Source organism: Alosa alosa, chromosome 15 (assembly GCF_017589495.1).
Source record: "Alosa alosa isolate M-15738 ecotype Scorff River chromosome 15, AALO_Geno_1.1, whole genome shotgun sequence".
Lineage (NCBI taxonomy): Eukaryota > Metazoa > Chordata > Actinopteri > Clupeiformes > Clupeidae > Alosa > Alosa alosa.
In genome coordinates, this window is record NC_063203.1 from 5686582 (window position 1) to 5710227 (window position 23646).

General features: G+C 45.2%; 1 protein-coding gene across 2 annotated transcripts in view; it reads left to right on the plus strand.

Annotated features, from left to right (window-relative positions):
• Positions 1 to 23646, plus strand: part of nlk2 (nemo-like kinase, type 2) — a 57140-nt gene that overhangs the window by 21914 nt on the left and 11580 nt on the right. For both annotated transcript variants that reach the window (XM_048264280.1, XM_048264281.1), the window contains 6 exons: positions 613 to 742; positions 1040 to 1095; positions 8961 to 9067; positions 10038 to 10123; positions 13269 to 13478; positions 15703 to 15804. In XM_048264280.1, the coding sequence (XP_048120237.1) occupies positions 613 to 742; positions 1040 to 1095; positions 8961 to 9067; positions 10038 to 10123; positions 13269 to 13478; positions 15703 to 15804 (691 nt within the window). The remainder of the gene's footprint in view (positions 1 to 612; positions 743 to 1039; positions 1096 to 8960; positions 9068 to 10037; positions 10124 to 13268; positions 13479 to 15702; positions 15805 to 23646) is intronic.

Genomic DNA, 23646 nt, shown 5'->3' on the forward strand with positions numbered 1-23646 from the left:
GCATTACATTCAAACTGGCAGGACACACAAGATTGTAATGCATGAATAGACTTGAATAAACATTCTCCCTCCCTGGCTCATAAACCTTTCATGATTGTTACGAGATGACTTTAGTGTTTTTATGCCTCCGCGCTGGTGATAGCCTTGGTCATGGTCGAGACATTGAGTTTTCGGCTTGTCTGTACGTATGCATCTATGTATCTTGTGAACACAACATATCAAGAACCCCTCAAGGCATGTCTTTCAAATTTCGTATGAATGTTTAATTAGACTCAATTAATTAGACTGAAGTGGCTCGATTTTAGACATCAGAGGTCAAGGTTCAAGGTCACCGAGATCAAGAAAGTCCCATTCCTGTGAACACGATATCTCAACAATGCCCTGAGGCACATTCTTCAAATTCGGTATACACTGGTTGGATTCCTTTCAATTCTATAATCTATGTATTCTATGCCTCGCCACACAAATGTATGTCAACCAGAAATTCAGGGCTGCGCTGAGGCATACCACCACAATGCGGTAATTTTAGTTTTGATTGTATTGTTTTTTGTTTAGATGGGGGCTTTTGCTATCTCACACTCTTTTTTTTTTCTTTTTCTCTTCTACTTTCAGGTCAGTGACAGATCCAAGAGATGGCAAACGGGTTGCCCTCAAAAAGATGCCCAACGTCTTCCAGAATCTCGTTTCCTGCAAGAGGGTCTTCCGCGAACTGAAGATGCTCTGTTTCTTTAAGCATGACAATGTAAGGAGAATGAGCACCACACGTTCCCTGGCCTTTGTTTTTCTGCCCTTGGGAGCCAATTTACCTCATTGGCCTCCCATGGAGCAATCATCCCCACCCTGTTGCTGCAAGTCATTGTTTTTTGCCCCCTGCTTTCTCTTGTCCCTCCCTCCCCCCAGTCCATGCCTGCACCAAACAGGGCGCTTTATGTCATGTGAAGACTGATGTCACCACCCACAATCTCCCAGTGCTGACCTTGTCCTCTTTCTCTCTTCTCTCTCTGTCCCTCTCTCTCTCTCGCTTTCTCTCTCTCTGCAGGTCCTGTCAGCTCTTGACATTCTACAGCCTCCTCATATCGACTACTTCGAGGAAATGTATCCTGTACTGCTTAGCCACTGACTAGGCAATGCTAGAATTATCATGCACTATCCCATCACTTCACGTGGAGGAAAAAGCAACATTTTAGAAACAGAATTAGTTGGCATATTTATTTAATTAATCTTTTTAAACTACTGTCCTTTTACATCAAAGCTGAGATATTTGAAAAAATGACAGGTGATTTCCAAAATGGATGAGCTTAATTTGTGGTGTAATATTGGTGGTGGTGTGACCTTTGCTTGGTATGAATTTACCTTTCCATAGTTGCTCAGTTTGTTTTTCTCTCTCATTTGAACTGCATTCTGTTAGTGATCCATGCAGTGATGGCTATCAGGAATTTAATCTGTCTGCTCATTCCAAAAAAAGGATGGGAGGATGGGATCTGAGTGTGTCAAACGTGTTTCAGCTCTGATTCAGATCTGACCTGCTTTTTTTTTGGCGGCGGCGCTCGGAGCAGAATGGCAGCAGTGTCTGTGGGGCCGCTGGTATATGGGCCGAGTCTGTCTGCCATCAGTGGCCCGACTGTGCTGAAGCGTGGAAAAACAGAGAGAGGTGGCCTAGAGATTAGGATCACGGTTGCATCGGAATCCTGTTGAAAAGCGTGCTTCAAAAATGCCTTCAACAAGCTGGATCTTCTCTGGTCTGCCAGGATGCGAGATGCTCCTCTGTCGGAGCATGCTGGCTGGAGGAGACGTGACCCTGCTTTTCATAGTTCACCAGGGTCTCTTGATAAGCTCTGCGCTGCTTTCACAAAGGACATTTTCCCCAAAATTAGAGTTTACTTTCTGTCCTTTGGGAGACAATAGCTGCTTTATCTCCTCTTTCATTGTGTGTGCTCAGCATTTAAGACTAGATTTCAGAGCTGACACAGTGTGTCATTTCACTTATGGAGCCCTTATAAGCTCAGACGTTGCTAATGACATGTCCCCTGTGAGGATCAGCATGCAGGTTTTCTTCTCCCTCACGTACTCTTTCTTTCTTTTCTCTCTGTTTCTCTCTCTCTCTCTCTCTCTCTCTCTCTCTCTCTCTCTCTCTCTCTCTCTCTCTCTTCTGATTCACTGACCAAGGGGAATCTCGCTGGGCAAGGACCACGTGGTGCTGGGGTGGTGCGATGGAGAGGCCGCGGCGTGGGCTGCTGGCCGGACTCAGCCATGCACATTAGTCTTGGAGCGGTGGCAGTTGTGCGGGTGGGGGCTGGGCATGGAGATGTGATTTTGCATTTAGCTGATTCAGGCCTGAGATGGCCAGCGGTGGCCGCCCAAAGAATTCCATGAGCGAGAGCTCTGGCACTCTCTGTCCATCCCTGCCGCACTGTTGTGTGTTGCATTCTCAACTGCTGACGCACACTAGTTGGCTAATTAGTCCGTGAGCCCTCAGACCAGATTGTTGCTTTTGTGTCACAGTGTTTTTGGTTTTAGTGAGCGCAAAGTTATGTCAGTTTTTAGAAAAACTGGATCTAAGTGGGAAATAGAATTAACTGCTAGAAAGAACACTGAAAATGTTGTAGGTTTACCAAAGGACGTGGTGTTAAGCAGAAATATGTGGAGGCAGGATCACGGGCGGCTTCTGTCTGGTACTGTATGTGTAAGAGGTAATATGACCTCAAGTCAGAGGTTGAAAGACCGTTGTTTCAGGACATGGTAACGCACGCATGCACGCACACACACACGCACGCACGCACGCACACACAGAGAGTGGTTGTTTGGAGTACATGATAGGGGTGGTGAGGTGCTTTGCTTTATCTACCATCCTTAAATCCCACATCAGGACCAGAGGAACAGGTTTTTTCCAACTCTCATTATGTCAGCCATGGTGTACTTCCATTCCTCCCACCTGCCCCTGCCCCACTACTCTCCTTCCACATGACCTTTTGTGGGTGTAATGATGCTCTGTGTGTGTCAATGTCTAGCACATTCCATGCAGCTTTTATTTACCAATGTTAAAAAAAGCCACACACTACTTGTTATTTGAACTATTATTTAACTGTCTTAACTAAGAGAACTATTTGTTATCTTTTGGTTAATTTGCTTATTTTCTCTTGGTCATAAATTATGTTAGCCCAGATAAGGATGTTTGCGGATACAGGCAGCAGGGCGAGATGAATTTGCAGCTTTGCTTGCAGAGCATACAGTACACACATGCTCAGTTGCTACACTGCTGTCTTTTGTAAGACTGGGAGCGTTTTAGAAAATTGCATACTAGTTCATACTTTCATATTAATGCTGAATTATTTATGGTTGTAGCATTTGGACCTCTCAGTGGGTATTTACTACCTGGTTTTAGATTGGATAGCCTTCACATCAAATGCAAACCACACACGCACGGTTTGGAAAATAGCTTACACTTCAAATTAACCCATCTAAGGTTTTAAGTGGACCCTGGTCCACACCAAAAACTGTGTGTGGCAGCACCGTTAATTACCTGAGCACCAGCAGAAAAGCCCCGATGCTGTGTGGATGCTAATGCCCTCCCAGTTTGCTCATATGTCCTAAATTGGCCGGAATAGCCGGGAAGCAGCTGAAAGGTGTCCTGGTGCTTCATTATCCTGCATATCATTTAATCATTCAAATTACATGCCCCCCCCCATTTCCTATTGCCTCTGGGACATTTTAGATGAGCTAAAGCTTCTCGGTTAAGTATTTCTTAAGATCTTAAAAATACCAGAGGATGCTTTTCTTTTTCTTCAAACCTGGTCAGCCACCATTCTGAAAGATGGTGATATTTTAGTTCTAACACGCAGAACAAAAAGCCTTTTGTCTGAACATGCTTGGGGATTTATTTTAACTTCTTTATTTTTAGTTATTTGGCGTGACTGCTATGTAGGCTTGCAACTGTATGCTGTTTTTTTTGTTGTTGCTTTTTTGCTTGCTGTTTTGGACGCACATAAAAGCAATTCAAACACTATTTCATTTCAAAGCATTAGCACCAAAGCCATTTGATTTTAAGGACTACATCAACACAAGACAACAACACTCTGTATAGAGGGTTTCAGTGTGTGTTAATTTCATCCCACTTCATTAGCGCGTAGCGGGACTGCTGCCATATTGAACTGTCAGACTGTGGAGGCTTTGATGTGAGACGGAAATCTCATAGCTACAGTAGCAGCAGGCGAAGGGTTAGTCCGGCGAGTGGGGGGATGATGACGCCTTCTGAACTAAAAGGTATCACAGGAAGTGTGTCAGCTCCGAGAACAAGAGGCGCAGAGGGAGGGAGAGAGGGAGAGAGATATCAAGGGAAATCGAGGAAGAGAGTGAAACGAAGAGTAGGCAGAAAGGACAGGATGGAGATAAAACGGAGAAGGGGTTTGAGATGGATGAGATAGACATGGAGAGAGAGAATGCGACAGACAGAGAGACGTCTGAAAGAGGAAGAGGGGGCAGTAATGGAGACAGACAGAGGGAGAAGTGAGGAGGGGGAGGCCATGTACGGCGCCCATGAAAGCAGAGTCTGTGAGCCCCGCCTGAAGCAGCAGGGAGAGAGAGGGAGAGCGCTGGCTGCGATCATGTGAGCCAGACGAGTGGAAGAGAAGAAAAGAGCAGCGCCCCCTCCTCCTCCTCCTCTCCTCCCCTCATTCCACTGAGCTGCCGGTGCCCTTTCTCTTCTTCTCCTCGGCGGATCAGCCAATAAAATATGTACTTTCATTTGATGGCACGGTTGGCGGTGCACTAGGACCCAGAGGGCACCGGTGGAAGTGCTATTGATGTGTTATTTTTTCCTCTACATTATCTTTTTCTCTCAGCCAAATAGCGGCCGGAATGGAGTAGCCTCCTGGCCCAGGTGCGGTGCGCAGCTGGCTGCTTTTGTGTGGCAGGAATGTGAGCCGTCCCCACCTCCAGATCGAGGTTGTGTGTGTGTGTGTATGCGTTGCCTGTAATGTCGCGGCTTAATGGCCAGCTGTGTACTGCTGAGTTGGACTGATCAAGGTGACTGACCTGCATCTAGCTATGTGGGTATGGAAGTAAATCGAAGACTGGAATTTGTTTGGTTTAAAGTGCACATCTAATGCTTAACTGTTTGTGTGATTAGTGACATATTTTGTAAACATTGCACACAGAAAGACTCAGTGTCCTGGCCTTTTGAACAGAGAGAGCTAGATGTGTAAAAGGATTATACCCTTGCAATCATAATGCTTTTTGTCCTGTGAATATATTATGTTTTTATCATTCTCTGTTCCTCCCTGTTTGAGAGTGTGTCACAACCGCTCTCCCTATATGGGGCCCACATAGGCAGCCCTGGCAGTGCATTAGGGGGGTTAATCTATACCTCATTGACCCATGACCACTCATGAGTCCTCCTTTCAACGTTACTTTTATATACCCCTGTTGTAGAGTTCAGTATTAACCCCAAGGGCACTCTTGTCCTTCAAATACATCAACAAATCTGCAATAAGGTGTGTGCAATGACCTCACAAAAGCACTGCAAACACATTGATGTTATCACTAGCTATATTTAGCTCCTTATTGTCACGTCATCTGTTTCAACCCCTTGCCTGCCAAAACCGTTCAGCCAGCCGCAACGCTGACAACCCATGCATCTGTTATTACATTTATTTTCAGTGTGTGAACTCCAAGGATGGCTGTTATTTTGAGCGCTTGGTTGGAAATTCTTGTTTGAAGTTTGAACAGATATGCAGGCCGTCGCAAGAAAACATTTATGTTGTCAGGAAAGTGTCTGAAAAGTGTCTTTAGTCTGAAAAGACACAGTGGTGAGCTTCCTGTTCCAGCCCATATCAGTCTGTGCGTACATGGCAGGAACTGAAACAAGCCGGCGCTCTGAGTGGAGGTGGGTGAGGACTTTGCATGCACGTCACTGCTCTGTCAGAGGTGGAAGATGAATGTGCCATGTGGTGTCGGGCTGAAAGGCCTCATGAAGAGGTGGGCGTTTGTAATCAGGCTCAGCTGTAAGCTTCATTTACCCCCCTTTCTCTCGGAGTTAGGCCACTGTCTGGAAGAGATGAAACGCTCTGACATTCAGCCGGACCCTCAGTGAGTCAGCCGCAACCACGGCCCCCTCTCGGAAAGCTGTGCAGTGTGCATGTGGAGGAGGAGATGACCGAGTGATGGATGTGGAGAGCTGTACGGCTTCGCTGACCACACTGGGCTGACCACACATGGCTGTCTTTAGGCCTGCGGAGCACAGCCTAAAGAGCCCCTTACAAGACGCTTTGCCTGCTTTGCCCGTTCATCTTTCTTTCCGTCTTGTGTGATGCAATCTTTTTTCGCCCTAGAAGATTTTCACATTTAGTTAGACCAAAGACAGGGTGCACTTAAGCTACCGGTGCCTAAGCCATCTGCGCATGGTTTCCAGTGTTTGGCAATAATAAGCAGTCCATTATTGCTGGTATATTCTCACAGCACTCTCCTCACCGTCTCCTCCCTGCATTGCTGGCCTTTTCAAGTATGGGTAGACTAGAGCATGTGATGAGTGTATTCCAGTATGGGTAGACTAGAGCATGTGATGAGTGTATTCCAGTATGGGTAGACTAGAGCATGTGATGAGTGTATTCCAGTATGGGTAGACTAGAGCATGTGATGGTGGTTGTCCAGTATGGGTAGACTAGAGCATGTGATGGTGGTTGTCCAGTATGGGTAGATTAGAGCATGTGATGGCGGTTGTCCAGTATGGGTAGACTAGAGCATGTGATGGCGGTTGTCCAGTATGGGTAGACTAGAGCATGTGATGGTGGTTGTCCAGTATGGGTAGATTAGAGCATGTGATGGCGGTTGTCCAGTATGGGTAGACTAGAGCATGTGATGGCGGTTGTCCAGTATGGCTGAGTAGAGCATGTGATTAGTGTGTGAGGGAGTCGGGGATCTCCAGGGGATGGAGATCGGGGCTTTGCCTGCAGGTGCTGACCTAACAGCATATGCTTTTCAAATTTGTACTCTGGCAAAAAAAGTGTTTCAGTCAGTGGGACTTGTCTCCTCCTTCTGTTGATTGGCTGTCAGAGGTGACTATTCCTAGTTGGCCACTTGTCATATGCCCGTGGATGGAAAGGGCTATGACTGAGCCCTGGCCTGAGTTGTCTAAATGCACTGCTTGTCCTTGAACAATGGAGTTGCATTTGACCACTCATGCACTCGTCTGGATTTTATTCTGTTTGTGCATAAAAATAGGCACACTCAAGTGCTACTTCTCTCCCAAAGCTTGCTTGGTTTTTTTGTTGTTGAAAGTGTAGACTGTAATATTTTGTTTCTCAAAGATTATTGCATAAATCTGAGTTTGCTATTGTAGATTACCAGTGACGGGAATGGGGAATGGAGTGTAAAGGATCTAAGATATTGCACGCAAGATATTGCACATGCAATTTGCACATGCTCATTTAGCAACTAAATCCTTATCACAAGTCAATAATGAGGAAATTCACTTTTTTGTTCATCGTTGAATTTACATTTTCTGTTTGGTGTTTCTGTGCAGTTGGAACCCAGTAGCACATTGTGATGACCATGCCCCATCTTCATGGCAAATGGTTTCCTGACTTAAATGTTCCATTGCACTTCACATTAATAGTTGCATAAAATGGCCATGGAGGAGGTGACTGAGCCGTTCAATGCCCTATAAATACCTTTTATGGCAATAATAGATTTGTTTATTCAGAGGACTGGATGTCTGATTTTCAAGGACAAGTTTCAAAAATTTACTTTTGGCTAACAGTCCCCGTCCTTCTAATGTGCTAATACGACTGGATACTGGCAGAAACATGCGGACTGCCTGACAAAATGACAGTCGTTTTGCTGAAGTGAAGATTGGGAAAACGGAGCACAAAAGCTGTCCAATTATACAACATGTGCAATGCTGACAAGTGTTGTTAGTAGACTAAAGGTGAGACTGGACCATAACACAGATGGTAATAGTTAATGGTTATTTCACAGTGAATGCTGTAATCTTTGAAAGGTTTTGCCAGACGCAGAGGAAGTGGAAATGGTGGTGTCTCGAGAGACAGTTTGGGTGTTGTTTGTGCAAATAGACAGTAACCCATACACCTGCAGTTACCCATATCATGGGAACATGCTAGCATTGACGCTGCACACTCTCCTCTTTGTGCTCCTCTGCTGGCTAGTCAAATGTGTGTCTGTGTGTTTGTGTGTGTGTCTGGATGTGTGTCTGTGTGTGTGTCTTGGTGTGTTTGTGCGTGTCTAGGTGTGTTTGTGTGTGAGCGCAAGCTCATGTGCGTGAGCACAGTGCATGTGTTTTTCAGGTCTTTTCCTATCAGCGCTTACTCTGTCACCAGAGAACAGTGACTCTAGGGAGAGGTGTTTTTCATCTAACCGAAGCGCTCAAGCATGCATATCATGTGGAGGGGCCTAATTATATTAGATAGGTGACTGAGTGTGTGCTGTTCACCAGCTATTACTGACACACATTTGACGCGCGCCCTTCCACCTGAGTGTAACTATGGGTTATGTGGCCAAAGGTTTTGCGGTAAAGCCATTTGTAATCATTTACAGTCAATAGCCGTATCCAATCAATCAGGTAATGGAATAATAAGGCTGCTCAATCATTGACTGCAGTGAAGTGAATAATTAGCTCAGAGACAGGTTGAATTGCTTGCGAGCAAGTCAGCAAAAGAGGTTTGCTGAGAAATGATCATGTTTCAGGGCTATATGAGTTTGTCACACTTGTCTAGTGGGGGTCTCATGTTGTTTGTCAGTGACAGTTACTCTCTGCATACATTTAGTGGAAATTACCAAGCATAGTAAAATTCTCCTTAAAATGTAGATGCAATATGGGATTTTCTTTCCATCTCTTTCTCTCGCTCTTCTGTGGCCAGTATCTCTCTGTCCTTGTGTTTCCCTGTGATGCTTGCGATGGCCCTTGCGTGTGTTTGTTTGATTTGCCTTGACTGGAGCCCCCCGTGCAGCTACGTGGTGACAGAGCTGATGCAGAGCGACCTTCACAAGATCATCGTGTCCCCTCAGCCCCTCAGCTCCGACCACGTCAAAGTCTTTCTCTACCAGATACTGAGAGGTGAGACAGCCAGGTTGACACACACACACATGCACACAGGCATACATGCACACACACACACACACACACAAACCATACTTTTATATATATATAAAAGTTATCTGCAATAAGCAATAAACGTTATCTGTGTGTGTGTGTGTGTGTGTGTGTGTGTGTGTGTATGTGTGTGTGTGTGTGTGTATGTATATATATATATATATATATATATATATATATATATATATATATATATATATCACACACACACATACACAGATAACTTTTATTGCACATATGTCCCTCTCTTGGGAACTTATTTACGCACACAAACTGACATAGAGGCTCTTTACTGTCTCAACACACACACATCCTCTTTAGAGACGACATGGTGTGGTTGCCATTGTGGAACACTCAAGGGTTGAACGCTCGAGACCTCCCACTCTTTCACGTGCAAACACACACTTCCACACGACACATTAACACATACAAACAAGACTCCACCATTAACAGCAGTGCTTTGATCTTGCTGCGCTTGTCATGGTTATTCAGATGTGGAGGCCCGTGGCCCTTGCCAGTCAGTGTGTTCACGTTTGAGTAACTCACTCATTTAGCTGCTGAGATGGGAAATTGAAAGCTAGCTCTGCTCTGCATTTGTTTCAACTACTTTCTTCTTGAGATCTTGACTTTGACCTTTAGAGGACATTACAGCTTTTATGCGCTTTCAAGAATTTCTCAATACAAAAAGTGTGCTTGAGTTATTTTGTGAATCTGCACAAAGTACACAAAACCCCTTTCAGTTTTGAAATATGTGTTTACTCAGAATAACAATAGACCTCCCCCAATAGGTGCATGCACTCGCTGGTTCATTAATCATGTTAATTAGAAAGTCTCGGGGGCTGAGCCTAAATGCTGGCAGAGGGTTTGTGTTGGTCTTCGTCTGAAGGTGAGGTGACCACCTCTTGACTGAGTTTTTGCTCCTTCTTCCCTCCAGGGCTCAAGTACCTGCACTCAGCTGGCATCCTGCATCGAGACATTAAGCCTGGGAACCTTCTGGTCAACAGCAACTGTGTCCTTAAGGTACGTCTCCAACACCCGATTACAAATATGGGCTTCTTGACACGAGCAACTTAAGCCTGAGCTTTCCCTAATCCAGCAGGGAGGATACGGTTTATAAACCTCATTACCACTCTCCTCTATGAACCATCACTGGGGCGGCATTGCTCCTTTATTGTGGTGTGTCATGATTTGGGGCTAATATGAAAAGAAAAGGAGCACAAATCTGCCATGTAATTACAGTGAATGAAGTAAATTGCCTATAAAACAAGAATTCTGTGTACTCTTATTAAATTACTTTAATTCTGTATGCTTTTAAAAAATGTAAATGTAATAATGTACTTGGCCAATGTGCCTTAATATTGTAAGGAGTTGAGTGTGTTGCGTATGCGTGCGTATGTGTGTTGGGGCCAGTGCGTGCGTATGTGTGTTGGGGCCAGTGCGTGCGTACATGTGTTGGGGCCAGTGCGTGCGTATGTGTGTTGGGGCCAGTGCGTGCGTATGTGTGTTGGGGCCAGTGCGTGCGTATGTGTGTTGGGGCCAGTGCGTGCGGATGTGTGTTAGGGCCAGTGACAGCAGTCAGATGGGAGGGAGCTGCCACATTCCACAGGAGACTTTTTCTCCTCTGGAGTTCGGTGCAGGCAGAGAAAAGACTGGGCCACACTCCCCCACACACACACACACACACACACATACACATAAAGACACACACACACACACACATAAAAGCATGCACACACATAGTCAGACACACACACACACACACACACACACACACACACAAAGTGCTCCTGTCCCCTATGGCTCATGGGGGCAATGAGGTCTTGCCAGCCCAGCGCTGCCAGCCACTCCAGCTGGTGCGTCATGGGATTTGTGTGTGCTCTGAAGGTCCTGGGAGAGATCCCCACTCCACAACACCAGCTGCAGGAGCTGAGCCGCAGCACCCGTTTCAGAGGCGCACACTGCACGAGTGGAGACCGAGAGAGCGAAGGAGAGGCACCGAGACAGCGAGGAAGTGAGAGGAGAGAATGAAAGAACAAGTGCAGGAGGAGAAGAGACCGAAAGAATGGAATTGTGGTGGTGAAAAATCCCTCAAGTGAAAAAAAAACTGACAGAGAAGAGCTAAAAATAATCCGAAAAATAGCGCAGTGAATCCTACAGAAGTAAAAAAGGATGAATAGCAGAGATTCTGGGACAGGGGTTAACAAGAGAGAGACAGAATGATATGTTGCCGGGACAGAGTGGTGCTTCATCAAGTGAAAACGCTCTGGCTAAAGTCTGAGGCCTGCATTTACATTTTATTGCAGGCTGTTTGACCAAACCGGGCTGCTCTCTGCAATTGATCCACAGGGTGCTCTTTTAGTGTGTGTGAGTGTCTGTCTGTGTCTGTGTGTGTGTGTGTGTGTGTCTGTGTCTGTGTCTGTGTATGTGCATCTGTGGCAATAGTGTGTTACTCAGTACATTTCTGCTTTGTGCACTTTGTCCTACACGTCAGTGTGCTTCTGTATGAATACTTCTGTCCTTCTTAGGGAAACTTTCTGTGCTGTGCTATTTGTGTGTGTGTGTGTGTGTGTGTGTGTGTGTGTGTGTTTTGGGGGTAATTAATACAGTGTCCAGACAATATTTTCTGTGTTCTACTATGAATGAATGGGGTTTAGCTCGTCATTCTCTTTCTTTTATTTGGTGTGGCAGTGCATTAGTATGCCTCACCACATCTGTGTGTGTGTGTGTGTGTGTGTGTGTGTGTGTGTGTGTGTGTGTGTGTGTGTGTGTGTGTGTGTGTGTGTGTGTGTGTGTGTGTGTGTGTGTGTGTGTGTGTGTTTTGGGGGTAATTAATACAGTGTCCAGACAATATTTTCTGTGTTCTACTATGAATGAATGGGGTTTAGCTCGTCATTCTCTTTCTTTTATTTGGTGTGGCAGTGCATTAGTATGCCTCACCACATCTGTGTGTGTGTGTGTGTGTGTGTGTGTGTGTGTGTGTGTGTGGGCAGGCGTCTGTGTGGACATGCATGTGTGCACAGTCAAGTAGTGGAGATTAGAGATGTTGAAAACGAAGGGCTTCAGCGAGACTTTCATTTGCCATGTTTGTCTGCTCTTTAGACAGCATTTCATTTGTCACCGTTTCTTTCCGCTTGATGATCCCTCACATCTCTGCCATTCCTCTCCACCCATCCCCTGAAACACACACACACACACACACACACACACACACACACACACACCGGGCCTGCGTGTTGCAAGGCTGAGGGGCAGTTTGGAGCCAGCGTCCACCATCACTCTTGAGTAACATGAAGCCTGTCGCAACGCAGCATTACGCTAATTGGCCTCAAGCCTCCCCTCTATCTCTCCCACTCCTTTGCTTCCTGTCATTCTGTCCCGAGTTTATATTTAGCCCAATGGGACGAGGAAAGGGGAGGGGGAGAGTTAGTGCAGCCGTGGGATGCTGCCGTTTAACCCAGTCTGCTGGGAGTGTGACTGAGGTGGCCTTAGCGCTAATAAATGGACCCTTGTGTCCATTGGAGGAGTGTGATTAGCGATGCGCCGGGTGTGGTGTTTTAATAGCGCCTCCTCTGTGACAGGAGAACCCACTGACGGGGTGGACTGTCCTCGAGTCCATGTGCAGCCGTGCTTTTTAGGATGCCATTCATAAGGAAAAGACTCCTACATTCCTTTTGTCATCTAGTGTGCAGTCAATAATCCATTTTACGTTGCCTGCACTAAGGAGCACTGTGTTGCATGTGCACTGACATGGAAGAAAACATTGGCATTATCCATATTATGTAAACAAAGCTGTTTCCCAAATGCCATACTGCTGTGCTGCATACTGCATATGACTAACCATTTCCTGTGAAGATCAGTATACGAGCAGTGAGCAGTGAGCAGTGTGCAGTATGCCATTCCAGAAACAGCCAAAGACCTCGGGGCTGTGTTGCATGTTCTCATCAACATTCAGTTGTATGTATGAGGCTCTCTCTGGTGCCAGCCTAATTAGCACCTGCTTCAGCAGTTAGACTCACTAATCAGTCAGGTGCTTTGAGTGCATACAATGCAGTCTGTGTTGTTCACCATCATTTACAGGCAGGCCTCTGGAGGGTGCATTGCCTGTACATCATCCAATGCAGTGGATATTGACTTGTTCTAACACTGACCTTTTGACTCTCTGTAGATCTGCGACTTTGGCCTGGCACGGGTGGAGGAGCTGGACGAGTCCCGTCACATGACCCAGGAGGTGGTGACACAGTACTACCGCGCCCCGGAGATCCTCATGGGCAGTCGCCACTACTCCAATGCCATTGACATCTGGTCCGTCGGCTGCATCTTTGCCGAGCTGCTTGGCCGACGAATCCTCTTCCAGGCACAGAGCCCCATCCAGCAGGTACTGGACGCCAGACACGTCCTTCAGTTGCAGTCCACTCAAAACAATATCAATATACTAATGACTATGTATCAGATATACCAAAGAACAAGTAGAGATGTTTTGTTGCTTTTAGTAATGATGTGCTTCAAATTCAGTCTAAAGTTCTTTTTATAAATGGTGCAATCAGTATAAGTAATATTTTGTCATTTTCTGGAATTTTCACTCTGATCTATGGCGTTTCTAGCCACCATCTTGTCACCCACTAATTCAAGGGCAAATTGCCTTTTTAAGTGTTCAGCATGTTGAATATGACTGAGAATTCATTGATAAAAGACCCTCATTGGCGAGACATGCCGTTTCCAGATATGACCTCAGTGGTATGGCCTACTCATATAGTCTCATTTCCACCGGCCCTCAGTCAGTTCCATTTGATGTAACTAATAGAAGGCTGCATAAGTGGAATGGTGCACATTTTGGAGCCTCACAGTGTCCCATTTTAAACGCCTCACACCTTTGTGCTAATGAAAGCAGCTAAGCTAAGCCTGCACAGATTGCCTGCAGACACACAGGGGCTGCGTCACAGAGCGCTCTGCAGCACTGGAACCAGTGACCAGTGCAGCAACACACACATTTACTGTGGTCAACTCTAGTCTGTCTCTAGTGACCTCAGACCCAGTATGCCACAATTTCTGGCAGAAAGTTCTGCTCTAAAGTACAGAGATATTACAGAGTAATATGTGTTCCTCTGAAGTGCAGTGCAGAGATATTACAGAGTAATGTGTGTTCCTCTTAAGTGCAGAGATATTACAGAGTAATATGTGTTTTTATGTAAAATGTAGGAATTTCTATCAACATTATATTTGGTACATGGTTCAAGTTGCTTTAAGCTTGTCAGTGTTTCAAAATAATACTTGTCACCATGTTCCACTTAGCTGGGTACCCATTACTGAATATAGGCCCTGCAGTTCTTCTCCATTCACACAGAAACAGCCATTTATCTTGAGTTCTGCTCTCAGCTCTCAGCTCATTCCAAGTAGCAGTTCATTTTCTTGTGATGAAAAATTGTTCAAACAGAATCTGCTACAGCAAACTCCTGTATCAGTGAGGTGAAGACAGGAGTCAAGCTCGTGTTTTAGGGCAGCATAGCTCTGGGGTGTCCACGTGTTCTCTCATATCCTCTGGCCGTCGCGTGGTGGTGGACACATGTCTGTGCTGGTGCAGGACTGTAACTATGCGCCTGGAGAAGCACACATGTGCAATGCCCCCTGGGGGAGACACCTGTGCAGATATGTGGCTTTGGCGTTTGACTTATTTATTGGTTGCAGGGGAAGATAAAGCCTCTCTGCTCTTTGTTGTTATTCTCACACACACACACACACGCACGCGCATACACACACACACACACACACACATCCACCCCACCCAACCCCACTCGGAGCAGACCCAGGCGGTGAGCTGCAGTGAAGTCCTTAAGGCTCTGTGGCCGACAGGCCCCAGAATGCACTCAGGCACCGCAAAGCACCGTCCAATCCTTTTAAGGCTCAAGACGGGTAGCAGTAGGCAGAACTTAAAGGGATCCGCGTCGCTCTGTGGTGGCTTTCTCTCGGAAAAACCCACACAGGATTCTCGCGCGCTGTGTTGTGATAATATTTCGTGCTGTGCGGGCTTTGATGCTAATGGGTTTTTGAAGATTCATGTGGGTACCATGTCTCCTCTGGGTTTGTCAGCGAGGGTGTGAGCGAGCAGGAGGATACATGCAGCTCTAGCGTTTAAAGAGAGGGTTCATTCATGGTTAAGTTCAAAACCACCAAAACATCCAGTTGGCCAGAAACCAAAAAAATAAGGATTGTTTGCCTTCATGTATTTAACAGATGTTTTTTTTATGTAGCTTGCAGTACAGAGAGGTTGGATTTTTACAGCATGTGACCTTGTAGGGAATCGAACTCACTCATGATCTTAATGACACACACACATTGTTTTCCTGTTAAGATACTTTATACAGAAGATGTACGGAAAACATGCTGTGTAAGAGGACGTTTCCTCCTTTCCTCAGTGAGACTTGACAGTCAGAGTGCTTATCTGTGTTTGTGGGTATATGCATTCACACAGACAACAGCAGAGATACTGGTGGGGTGGAATCTTATACATTTGAGTGTGTGTGTGTGTGTGTGTGTGTGTGTGTGTGTGTGTGTGTGTGTGTGTGTGTGTGTGTGTGTGTGTGTGTGTGTGTGTTCTCCTCCAGCTCGACTTGATCACAGACCTGCTGGGTACCCCGTCTCTGGAGGCCATGAGGACTGCGTGTGAGGGGGCCAGAGCTCACATCCTGCGGGGACCCCACAAACAGGTAGAGCACTTTGACCCAGCGCACCATGATGAGGAGGTTCTGCATACCGAATTATCTCTGTGTTCGCAGGTGGATTTTTTACTAGGTTGATAAGTGTGTTCTTTGGATAGGTGCTTCTCTTGAGCATGAAGGTGTTCATAGCTTCTAGTGCAAACCTGCAGCGCTTTTTTGGACTAAAGAGCATAAAGATTTATCGGTCTCTCTGTTTTTGTGGTTATTTATTTCTTTTGGATTATCAAACTTGTGGAGGTTTTTGGATTTCGAGATTGTAATTACTACAAACACCAACTTGCATTTATTGGAGAGGGTCAGAGTGAGCTATGCAGTTGTTGTTCTGGTGGTTTGTTTATTTCGTTTGTCCTGCATCACTGACCCCCATCAGGAAAATGATTGGCAGTCGCTATCGACCAGCCTGAGTTTCCTGATTTATGGTCTCCTTCTCTCGAGCTTCTGTCAAGACGGGGGCAGCTGTCCATCTTGAGCGCACACCCCCTTCCTCCTCCTCCTTGGCCCCCAGCATGGAGCCTGGGCCTGAGAAGAGCCTCCTCGTGAGCCCTCCAGAGCTCCTCGGCGCCCCCTGCCCTCTGCCTGTGTGTCTTCATTAGCCAAACCTCATTGAGTTGCTGAGACGCCGCTGTCGAGACAAGGGCTCTTTTTTCCCCTCTCCGCTGTTCAGTTTGCCAAGTGCACAGGTTGAGTTGTATTTATTTTGGATTTTGATTGTTGTAATTAGTTTTGATGGTCTTGTTTTTTTCCCTCTTCTCTCATTTTAATTCTGATCTAATGGGCTTTGGTTGTGCTGAAGCCAAATCACATGATTAACTGCCTCCTGGCACACACAAACACACATACAGAGCACACACACACGTACACACACACACGCACACTAACACCACAGACTTGGTCACTATTTGTCCTGCATGGTTCTGGACAAATGGTTCAGTGCTTTCTGTACTGACATGTGTGTAGCCATGTAGTCCTGTTACAGTAACAATAAATGGAGTAGTTTGTAGGTGGTGTTTTTCCAACTGATAGCATAGGATTTGAATGTCAGATTTTTTTTTTGGTTTGCTTGTGCTTGTGCGTGCGCATGTCTATGCCTGATTGGCATGAGGATATTGGCTCACTGTCTCTGCAAATGCCCATCCCAAAAGGCAAAATACCCTTCCTGAGGAAGAGCACAAAGTGCAACGCAAGCTTTGGAGTGTGTGCGTGTCTGTTCGTGTGCGTACGTACGTGTGTGTGTGTGTGTGTGTGTCGCTGCCTTCTTCTCATCGACCTCTTACAATGCACAGCTCTCTCGCTGGCCACTTGCCTAGCAACCACTCACCCCACCCCCCAGCCTTTCACTCTCACATTCATCTAGGGGAGAGGCTGAACACACACACACACACACACACACACACACACTTCCTGTCCACCTGCTCCTAAGCAAGTGTCTCTCACACACACACACACACACACACACACACACACACACACACTTTCCAAGTTGGCATTTGGCTGACCTTGTCACTTCACACTTTCTCTCTTTCTTCTGTCTTTCTTTATCGGTTTTACTCAGTGCCTCTCTCTCTCTTTCTGCCTTTCTGTCTCCCTCCCTTCTGCTCATCCCCACCCTCTGTCTCTCCTTGGTGTGGCGAGTTGTCCACCAGGCTAGCCATCAGAAGCATGCTGCTTTAATCATGCCCATTGACTGGCTTCCAGGTTACAGAGTGGGATCTTATAGCCCCTAAACAATTCATTTAACACCTAAGACGATGAGGTTTGAAACGTCTGAAACGGTGGTTGGTGGTGTAGGTGGACTAGTGTGTGGGGGGTTGTTGCACATGAGAGGGTTTGGGCTCGACAGAAGGGACAGAGACCTGGAGCTGGTGGAGATGGCAGAGGAGAGGCTCAGCACCCACAGCCCAAACAGGGCTTTACACCCTCACCCTCACCATGCCACTTCACCACCACTGGAGAGAGACAGAACCAATGGCCAAACCCAGGCTCCTGCAATGGCAGAATCACAGGAAATGGGTCAATGGGAAAAATGTATCTATTTTTCTTTAGGCTCTATTGGCGTTTTTTTTTTCTCTCTGTTCTTTTCACACATGCTTGTGGATGTCAGAGTGAAGGGCAGGGGGCAGAGATGGCTGTGGCCAGTCTTGACAGTGCGGGGTTGAGGAGAGAGGAGGACGAGGCAGAGGAGGAGCAGGAGAGTGAAAAGAAGATCTGTGTTTGACAGAGGGAGAGAGGAGAGGGGGAGGTAGCATAGAGAGAATCTAAAAAGAGCTCTGACTTTAAAAGATCGGCTGCTTCCTCCACATGGGAGCTCATTACTCCTATTAATTTTGCAAGGCTCTTACCATCAGTGATGGAGGGGGAGTGCATTCCATCTCCTCTGCAGAAGATGTCCTCCTGAAAGGAGTGGAGGGGAGCAGTGAGAGAGAGAGAGAAGGACCGAGGTTTGCGAAATTTCAGTTTGTTCTACCTAATGGAACAGGTATGCTGTTAAATATTCAGGGCCTTAATTCCTCTCAATAAAGGACAAAAACTGCTTCAGCGTTGTAAAAGCAAAATTTAAAAAGAATATTGTTGATGTTCGCCACAACCCAATTATGTGTGTACTTTATCAAGTGTAGTGTTTGAGGGGTGTCATACGAGAGGAACTTCCAAGCGATGACCTGTTTTCCTTTCCTGCGTTCCTGATCAAGCCACTAACACCTTGTACAGAGAGCACCCACATCGCTGTGTATGTTGAACAGCCAGAAAGCACAGACACTTGTACTAGTACCCACCCACTTAGCTTTACAATGTTAAAGTCCCCTGAAAGCCATTTCTAAATTAGTATCTGTATATGATTACAGCAATCTGGTCCCTGCTCCTTGTTGGTGCCCCCCACCCAATCCCAATCCTCCCCCACCTTTTTTATGCAGCCCTTGCCACTTAATCTACTAAACCCCTCTTCTACTGCACTTTTACCCCCCCATTAATGCACAAATAGGCTGACACCAGACATAATTTCACTGCATTTCTTACTTCCAATAACTAAATGCATGTGACAATAAACTTCCTTGTATCCTTGTATCCTTGTATCCTGCTCACTGCAACAAAGGAGAGTATACAGCTGAAAAGGTTGTACAAGTTCCGTGCCACCTGACCTGGACCCTTAACATTTCAGGAAACAGAATACTCCTGCTGATGCATACACATATACACATACAGTAGGGGCCCATTCACTGTGGTGTTCGTTAATAATGGATGGGTTTGCCATTCCAATGAAGCTGACTTGACTGCATTACATTGAGAGAATTAATGAGAGAAAAGTACAAAATGTCCCTACCCCCCAAACACTGCACTATCTTGGTTGTGCACCCATATGGTGCTCTCCTGCTGTGTGGGTGTGTGTGGGGGGGTGGTGTGTGTGTGGGTGAGGGGGGGGTGCGTGCTTGTGCCTGTGCCTGTGCGTGCGTGCTTGTAGTTGGACATGGTGAGGTCAGATCAAGTTTCACTGCCCTCATGTCATGCTTCCACTGGCTCTGGCTCTCCACTGGCTCTGACGCTTATGTGGGGTCAGCATTAATGATTGATAACTTTATCTGTACAGTACTGTGTGTGTGTGTGTGTGTGTGTGAGAGTGTGTGTGTGTGTCTGGGGATCTACAGTAGCCTGCACTCATTGGGATAAAGAATGTTTGCAAGCTTCTTGCATATTTTTGCTAAGGCCATCGTCGCCAAACATAACACAGCCAACACAAATGCTGTCGTTATTGTTTTGCAGATCTCAAAGAACATTATGATTTATTAAAAATGTAAAGGTCAATTTAAAAAATATATATTTATTTAGTTGTTATGCTATACTACAGCTTTTATCTTTAGCACAGTTCTCTAAATGAAAATGATATGTTTTATTTTATTTTTTTGAGATGAGAGCTTTTTCATTAGTGCTGAGCTGAGTTTAAATATCCAGGTGGTATCACAGTCTTTATCCCACTTCTCCAAATATATGGATAGAGCTCTTTTATCTTTTCAATAAAGTGAGGATGGGGGAGTGTTCGTGCCTCCAGCCTGATGCCCCCGTATGACATGAGATGAGCTGGTTTAATGAATGCTTGATGTAGATGATGATGATGACGATGAGGGAGATGAAGAGGCTTTGATCTTTCTTTTTGAAACTTGACTCGCTTGGGCTGAAGCTTTGACTGAATCAGGAAGTGGGCTGATTTGGCAAATGCTACTTCCTCACCGCGTCATTGAGTTAAGAGGAGTGTGAGGGTTGGCTCAGGCCCCTTTCTCTCCGTCTCTCTCTCTCTCTCTCTCTCTCTCTCTCTCTCTCTCTCTCTCTCTCTCTCTCTCTCTCTCCCTCCCCGTCTCTCTCTCTCTCTGTCTCTGTCTCTCTCTATCTGTGATTGGCAGAGGTGGAAAGTAACGAATTACATTTACTCATGTTACTGTATTGAGTAGGTTTTTTTTTTGTGTATTTTGTATTTTTTTAAGTAGTTTTTAAAATCTGTAATTTTATTTTTACTTGATTACGTTTTGAGTGAAGTATTGTACTTCGCTACATCACAAATCTAATCCGTTACTGAGTAAAAAAAAAAGTAAAGACTAACGAAAACGTAAAGGAAGGGAAAAAATCGAGCCCGGAACTCCAGTGACAATGATCAGCATGAAGCCTACACATGAATCAAGCTGGCGGGCGCCAAGTCTTTCTAAAAGAGATGGAGATGGATGGAGGCGGATCAGATAGGGTAGGCTACCTCAGATTACATGTGTAACCGAGGAAAGTGTATTTTCCGCTATTTCAATGGGTTGTCTTGGTTCTTTTTTAGCACTAACGATTGAGGAGATATTCAAGCAGTTTAACACGGTGGTATTCGTGTTTTAACGTTTGTGCTCACCTTTAAAAATAAGTTTATTAGCAGTGGTTTTCCCTCATTTTGATCGCTTTCTTTTTCCTGTTCTTGGCTTTGTTTTTTGTAACCCAACTTTCTTGGAGAAAGACATTAGCACAACTAATGTGCCAGAAGCACAACACTAAGCCCACTACTAGCGATGCTCAACTACATAAACCAAATGAGAGAGGCCTACCTTATGAATCGTTGTGCAGGCGGACTAAACCATTTTGCGCTTTAGCAAGGGAGAGTGTGAGTGACCTTAGACCAGGGGTATCAAACACATATTAAGTAGACCTAGTGGGCCAGATTTGTTGGAACGAGACCTCATGAGGCGGGGCGTCATTGTCATGGTCATTATTTTTCTGCATGGGTATCAGAGTGTTATTTGATGATATCACAAACAAGTACAAATAATGTACTGCTGTCATATAGCCTACTGCTCTTTCTCTCTTGAAATGCCCTACTTCCATGTTAGCTTTTCTGCTTCTTCCTTCCTGAGGATGGTTTGTAGTGCTAGGTTTAATCAATTTATCATACTATAGAGATATTGCTTATTACACATTGTTGGAGACAACTGGATGTGAATATCTTTTTTCTAATTTTCCCTTCCTACCTAAAACATCTGGGGGGCCGTATAAAACCTGCTGGCGGGCCTGATGTGACGTATGTTTGACACCCCTGCTTAGACCGTCTTTTTCACTATTTTTTGTATACAGAAGTCAGTCAGTCAGACTTTACATTTCGTTTTGACATTTAATTTGTAAATGAAAATATTCAGGTAAAATAAAATATATTTCTTTTAAAGGGCCCTATCCTCCATTGGGGCCCTAGTAATCAGGCCCACTTTCCCCCCAGTCCGACGCCCTTGGATCTGCTGAACTCCTTTCCAACTGTTTCAGTTTCTCTCTGAAACTCAACATGGGCCTGCCTGCCTCTGATGCCTTTGAGCAGCTTTTCAGTTGTGCTGGATTACTGGATTATTACACTGCAAAGCGAGCAAGGATGAGCGTGATTTTTCACATAGATCTCCTTTTCCGGAGGTCACCGACATCGAGTAGGCTAACAAGTTGTCATGACAACAATCGGTTTTACCTAGCTCGAGTAGCTGCAGCCAGCAGTTAAGGCAGCCAGGCAGCTACAGCGGGAGGATCTTTAACCCTTAGAACCCGATTGACGCAAAGTGCGTCAAAAAACACACCCTTTCTTCTCTGTTACATTGCTCCGCGACTGTTCATCGCAGCGAGATGAAACCTTTATTGCATGACCGAGAAGAAGTGGGGCTTTCCAAAGAGACTACGTACTATCTGTACGATCAAGTATGAAAATTTAAAAAAATCATGAAATTAAATTGCATCATATTTACAGTCTATACTTCTCTGCTATCGTGTGTTTCTCTATGGCAAAGCATGTTCATAATCTGGTTTTGAGATCCTAGCAAATTCCTGCATGGCATCCAATTCAAGGCTCACATTGCATCCCAATTTGTTCAACAAAGAAACACCTTTTTTGCCTTTACTTTGTTCATGGCAATGCAGTAAAAAGTTGAGAATCATTATGAGTGCATACACCACACATGCTAACACGCAAACTTGGTCAAGTCAGGTCAGATCAGTTCGTGTCACAGATATGGAGCTCAGAAAGGTCATTTTTCATCACTAAATAAAAAATGGCATTTATTTCCATAAATCACACACCACATATTTCTGTAAATTGCTCAGCCCCAGAGTATACCACCAACATGGCAATTATATTCCCCGATTCAGGACAGTCTGCCCTACACACACATGAAATGCATGTAGAGCTATGAGCTTGCTGTGGTGAGATACATGTCGAAATATCAGAATTTTTAAAATACATTTTTTATATTTGAATTCTTTAAAAATCTAAATAAAATCAATACTAGTACTAATACATGAAATGATGGCAGATCTGGATAGCCTAGACTCTGCTGAAAAAAACAAAATATAATATGTGTGTGTGGCACTTACAATGACCAGAATAAATCCTTATGAATAAAGGTAGTGAAAATGCCCTAAAAATAGCTTAGGGTTCTAAGGGTTAAGTAACTTTTACTTAAAGTACATTTTAAATGAACTACTTTTTATTTTTACTTGAGTACATTTTCAGATGGGTAATTTAACTTGTACTTGAGTAATATTTCATCAAAGTATTGGTACTTTTACTTGAGTACAATATTTTAGTACTTTTTCCACCTCTGGTGATTGGCTTCCGGTATACTCATCACCTCACCTCACATCCCCTTGCTCTCTCTCTCTCTCTCTCTCTCTCTCTCTCTCTCTCTCTGGCTCTGTCGGTGTACACACACACACACACTTTTACACCCTAATTCTCTTCTCTCTTCCTGTCATCCTTTCCAACACCTGCATGTCTGTCCTTTTTAGTTTGTCAGATGCAGTGACTCTTCTGACGTCATCTGTTTTTCTCCCCCTCATAAATTGTAGAATGATTTCTCATCTCTTCAATATTAAAGAATTTTAGTTATCCATTTCTGTACATTCAAGATACAGTTGCCTAGCAATTGCAAATAAACATATTTTTACCAGGGCTGGATTTTTATACTTGGTTTCCTGTTGCACGCTGCATACAGTAAGTGCTACAGGTTGTTTACCCAGATTATTTTTTTCATTTTCCAGCCTCTGCTTTCTGTTGTTGTGTTGGAGGCCATGGAAAGACAGTGCTGTTGTTGTTGTCACACAGTGGCGGGTGATGAATGACTTGTTTGTCCCATGGCTGTGGAGGAGGAGGCCCCCAAGCCCCTGCCACAGACAGAGCAAGCTGGTGGGGGTGGGGGGGCGTGCTCTGCTGCTCTGTTGCTCTACTGCTCTACCTGTTTCCAGGCATGCCGGGGGCTCACTGGAGAGCGGGCGGTGGTTTTGGGGGTTTGCTTCTGCCAGTAGGGGCAGGTCACATGGCCTGTGGTGCACCACACAGGAAACCTG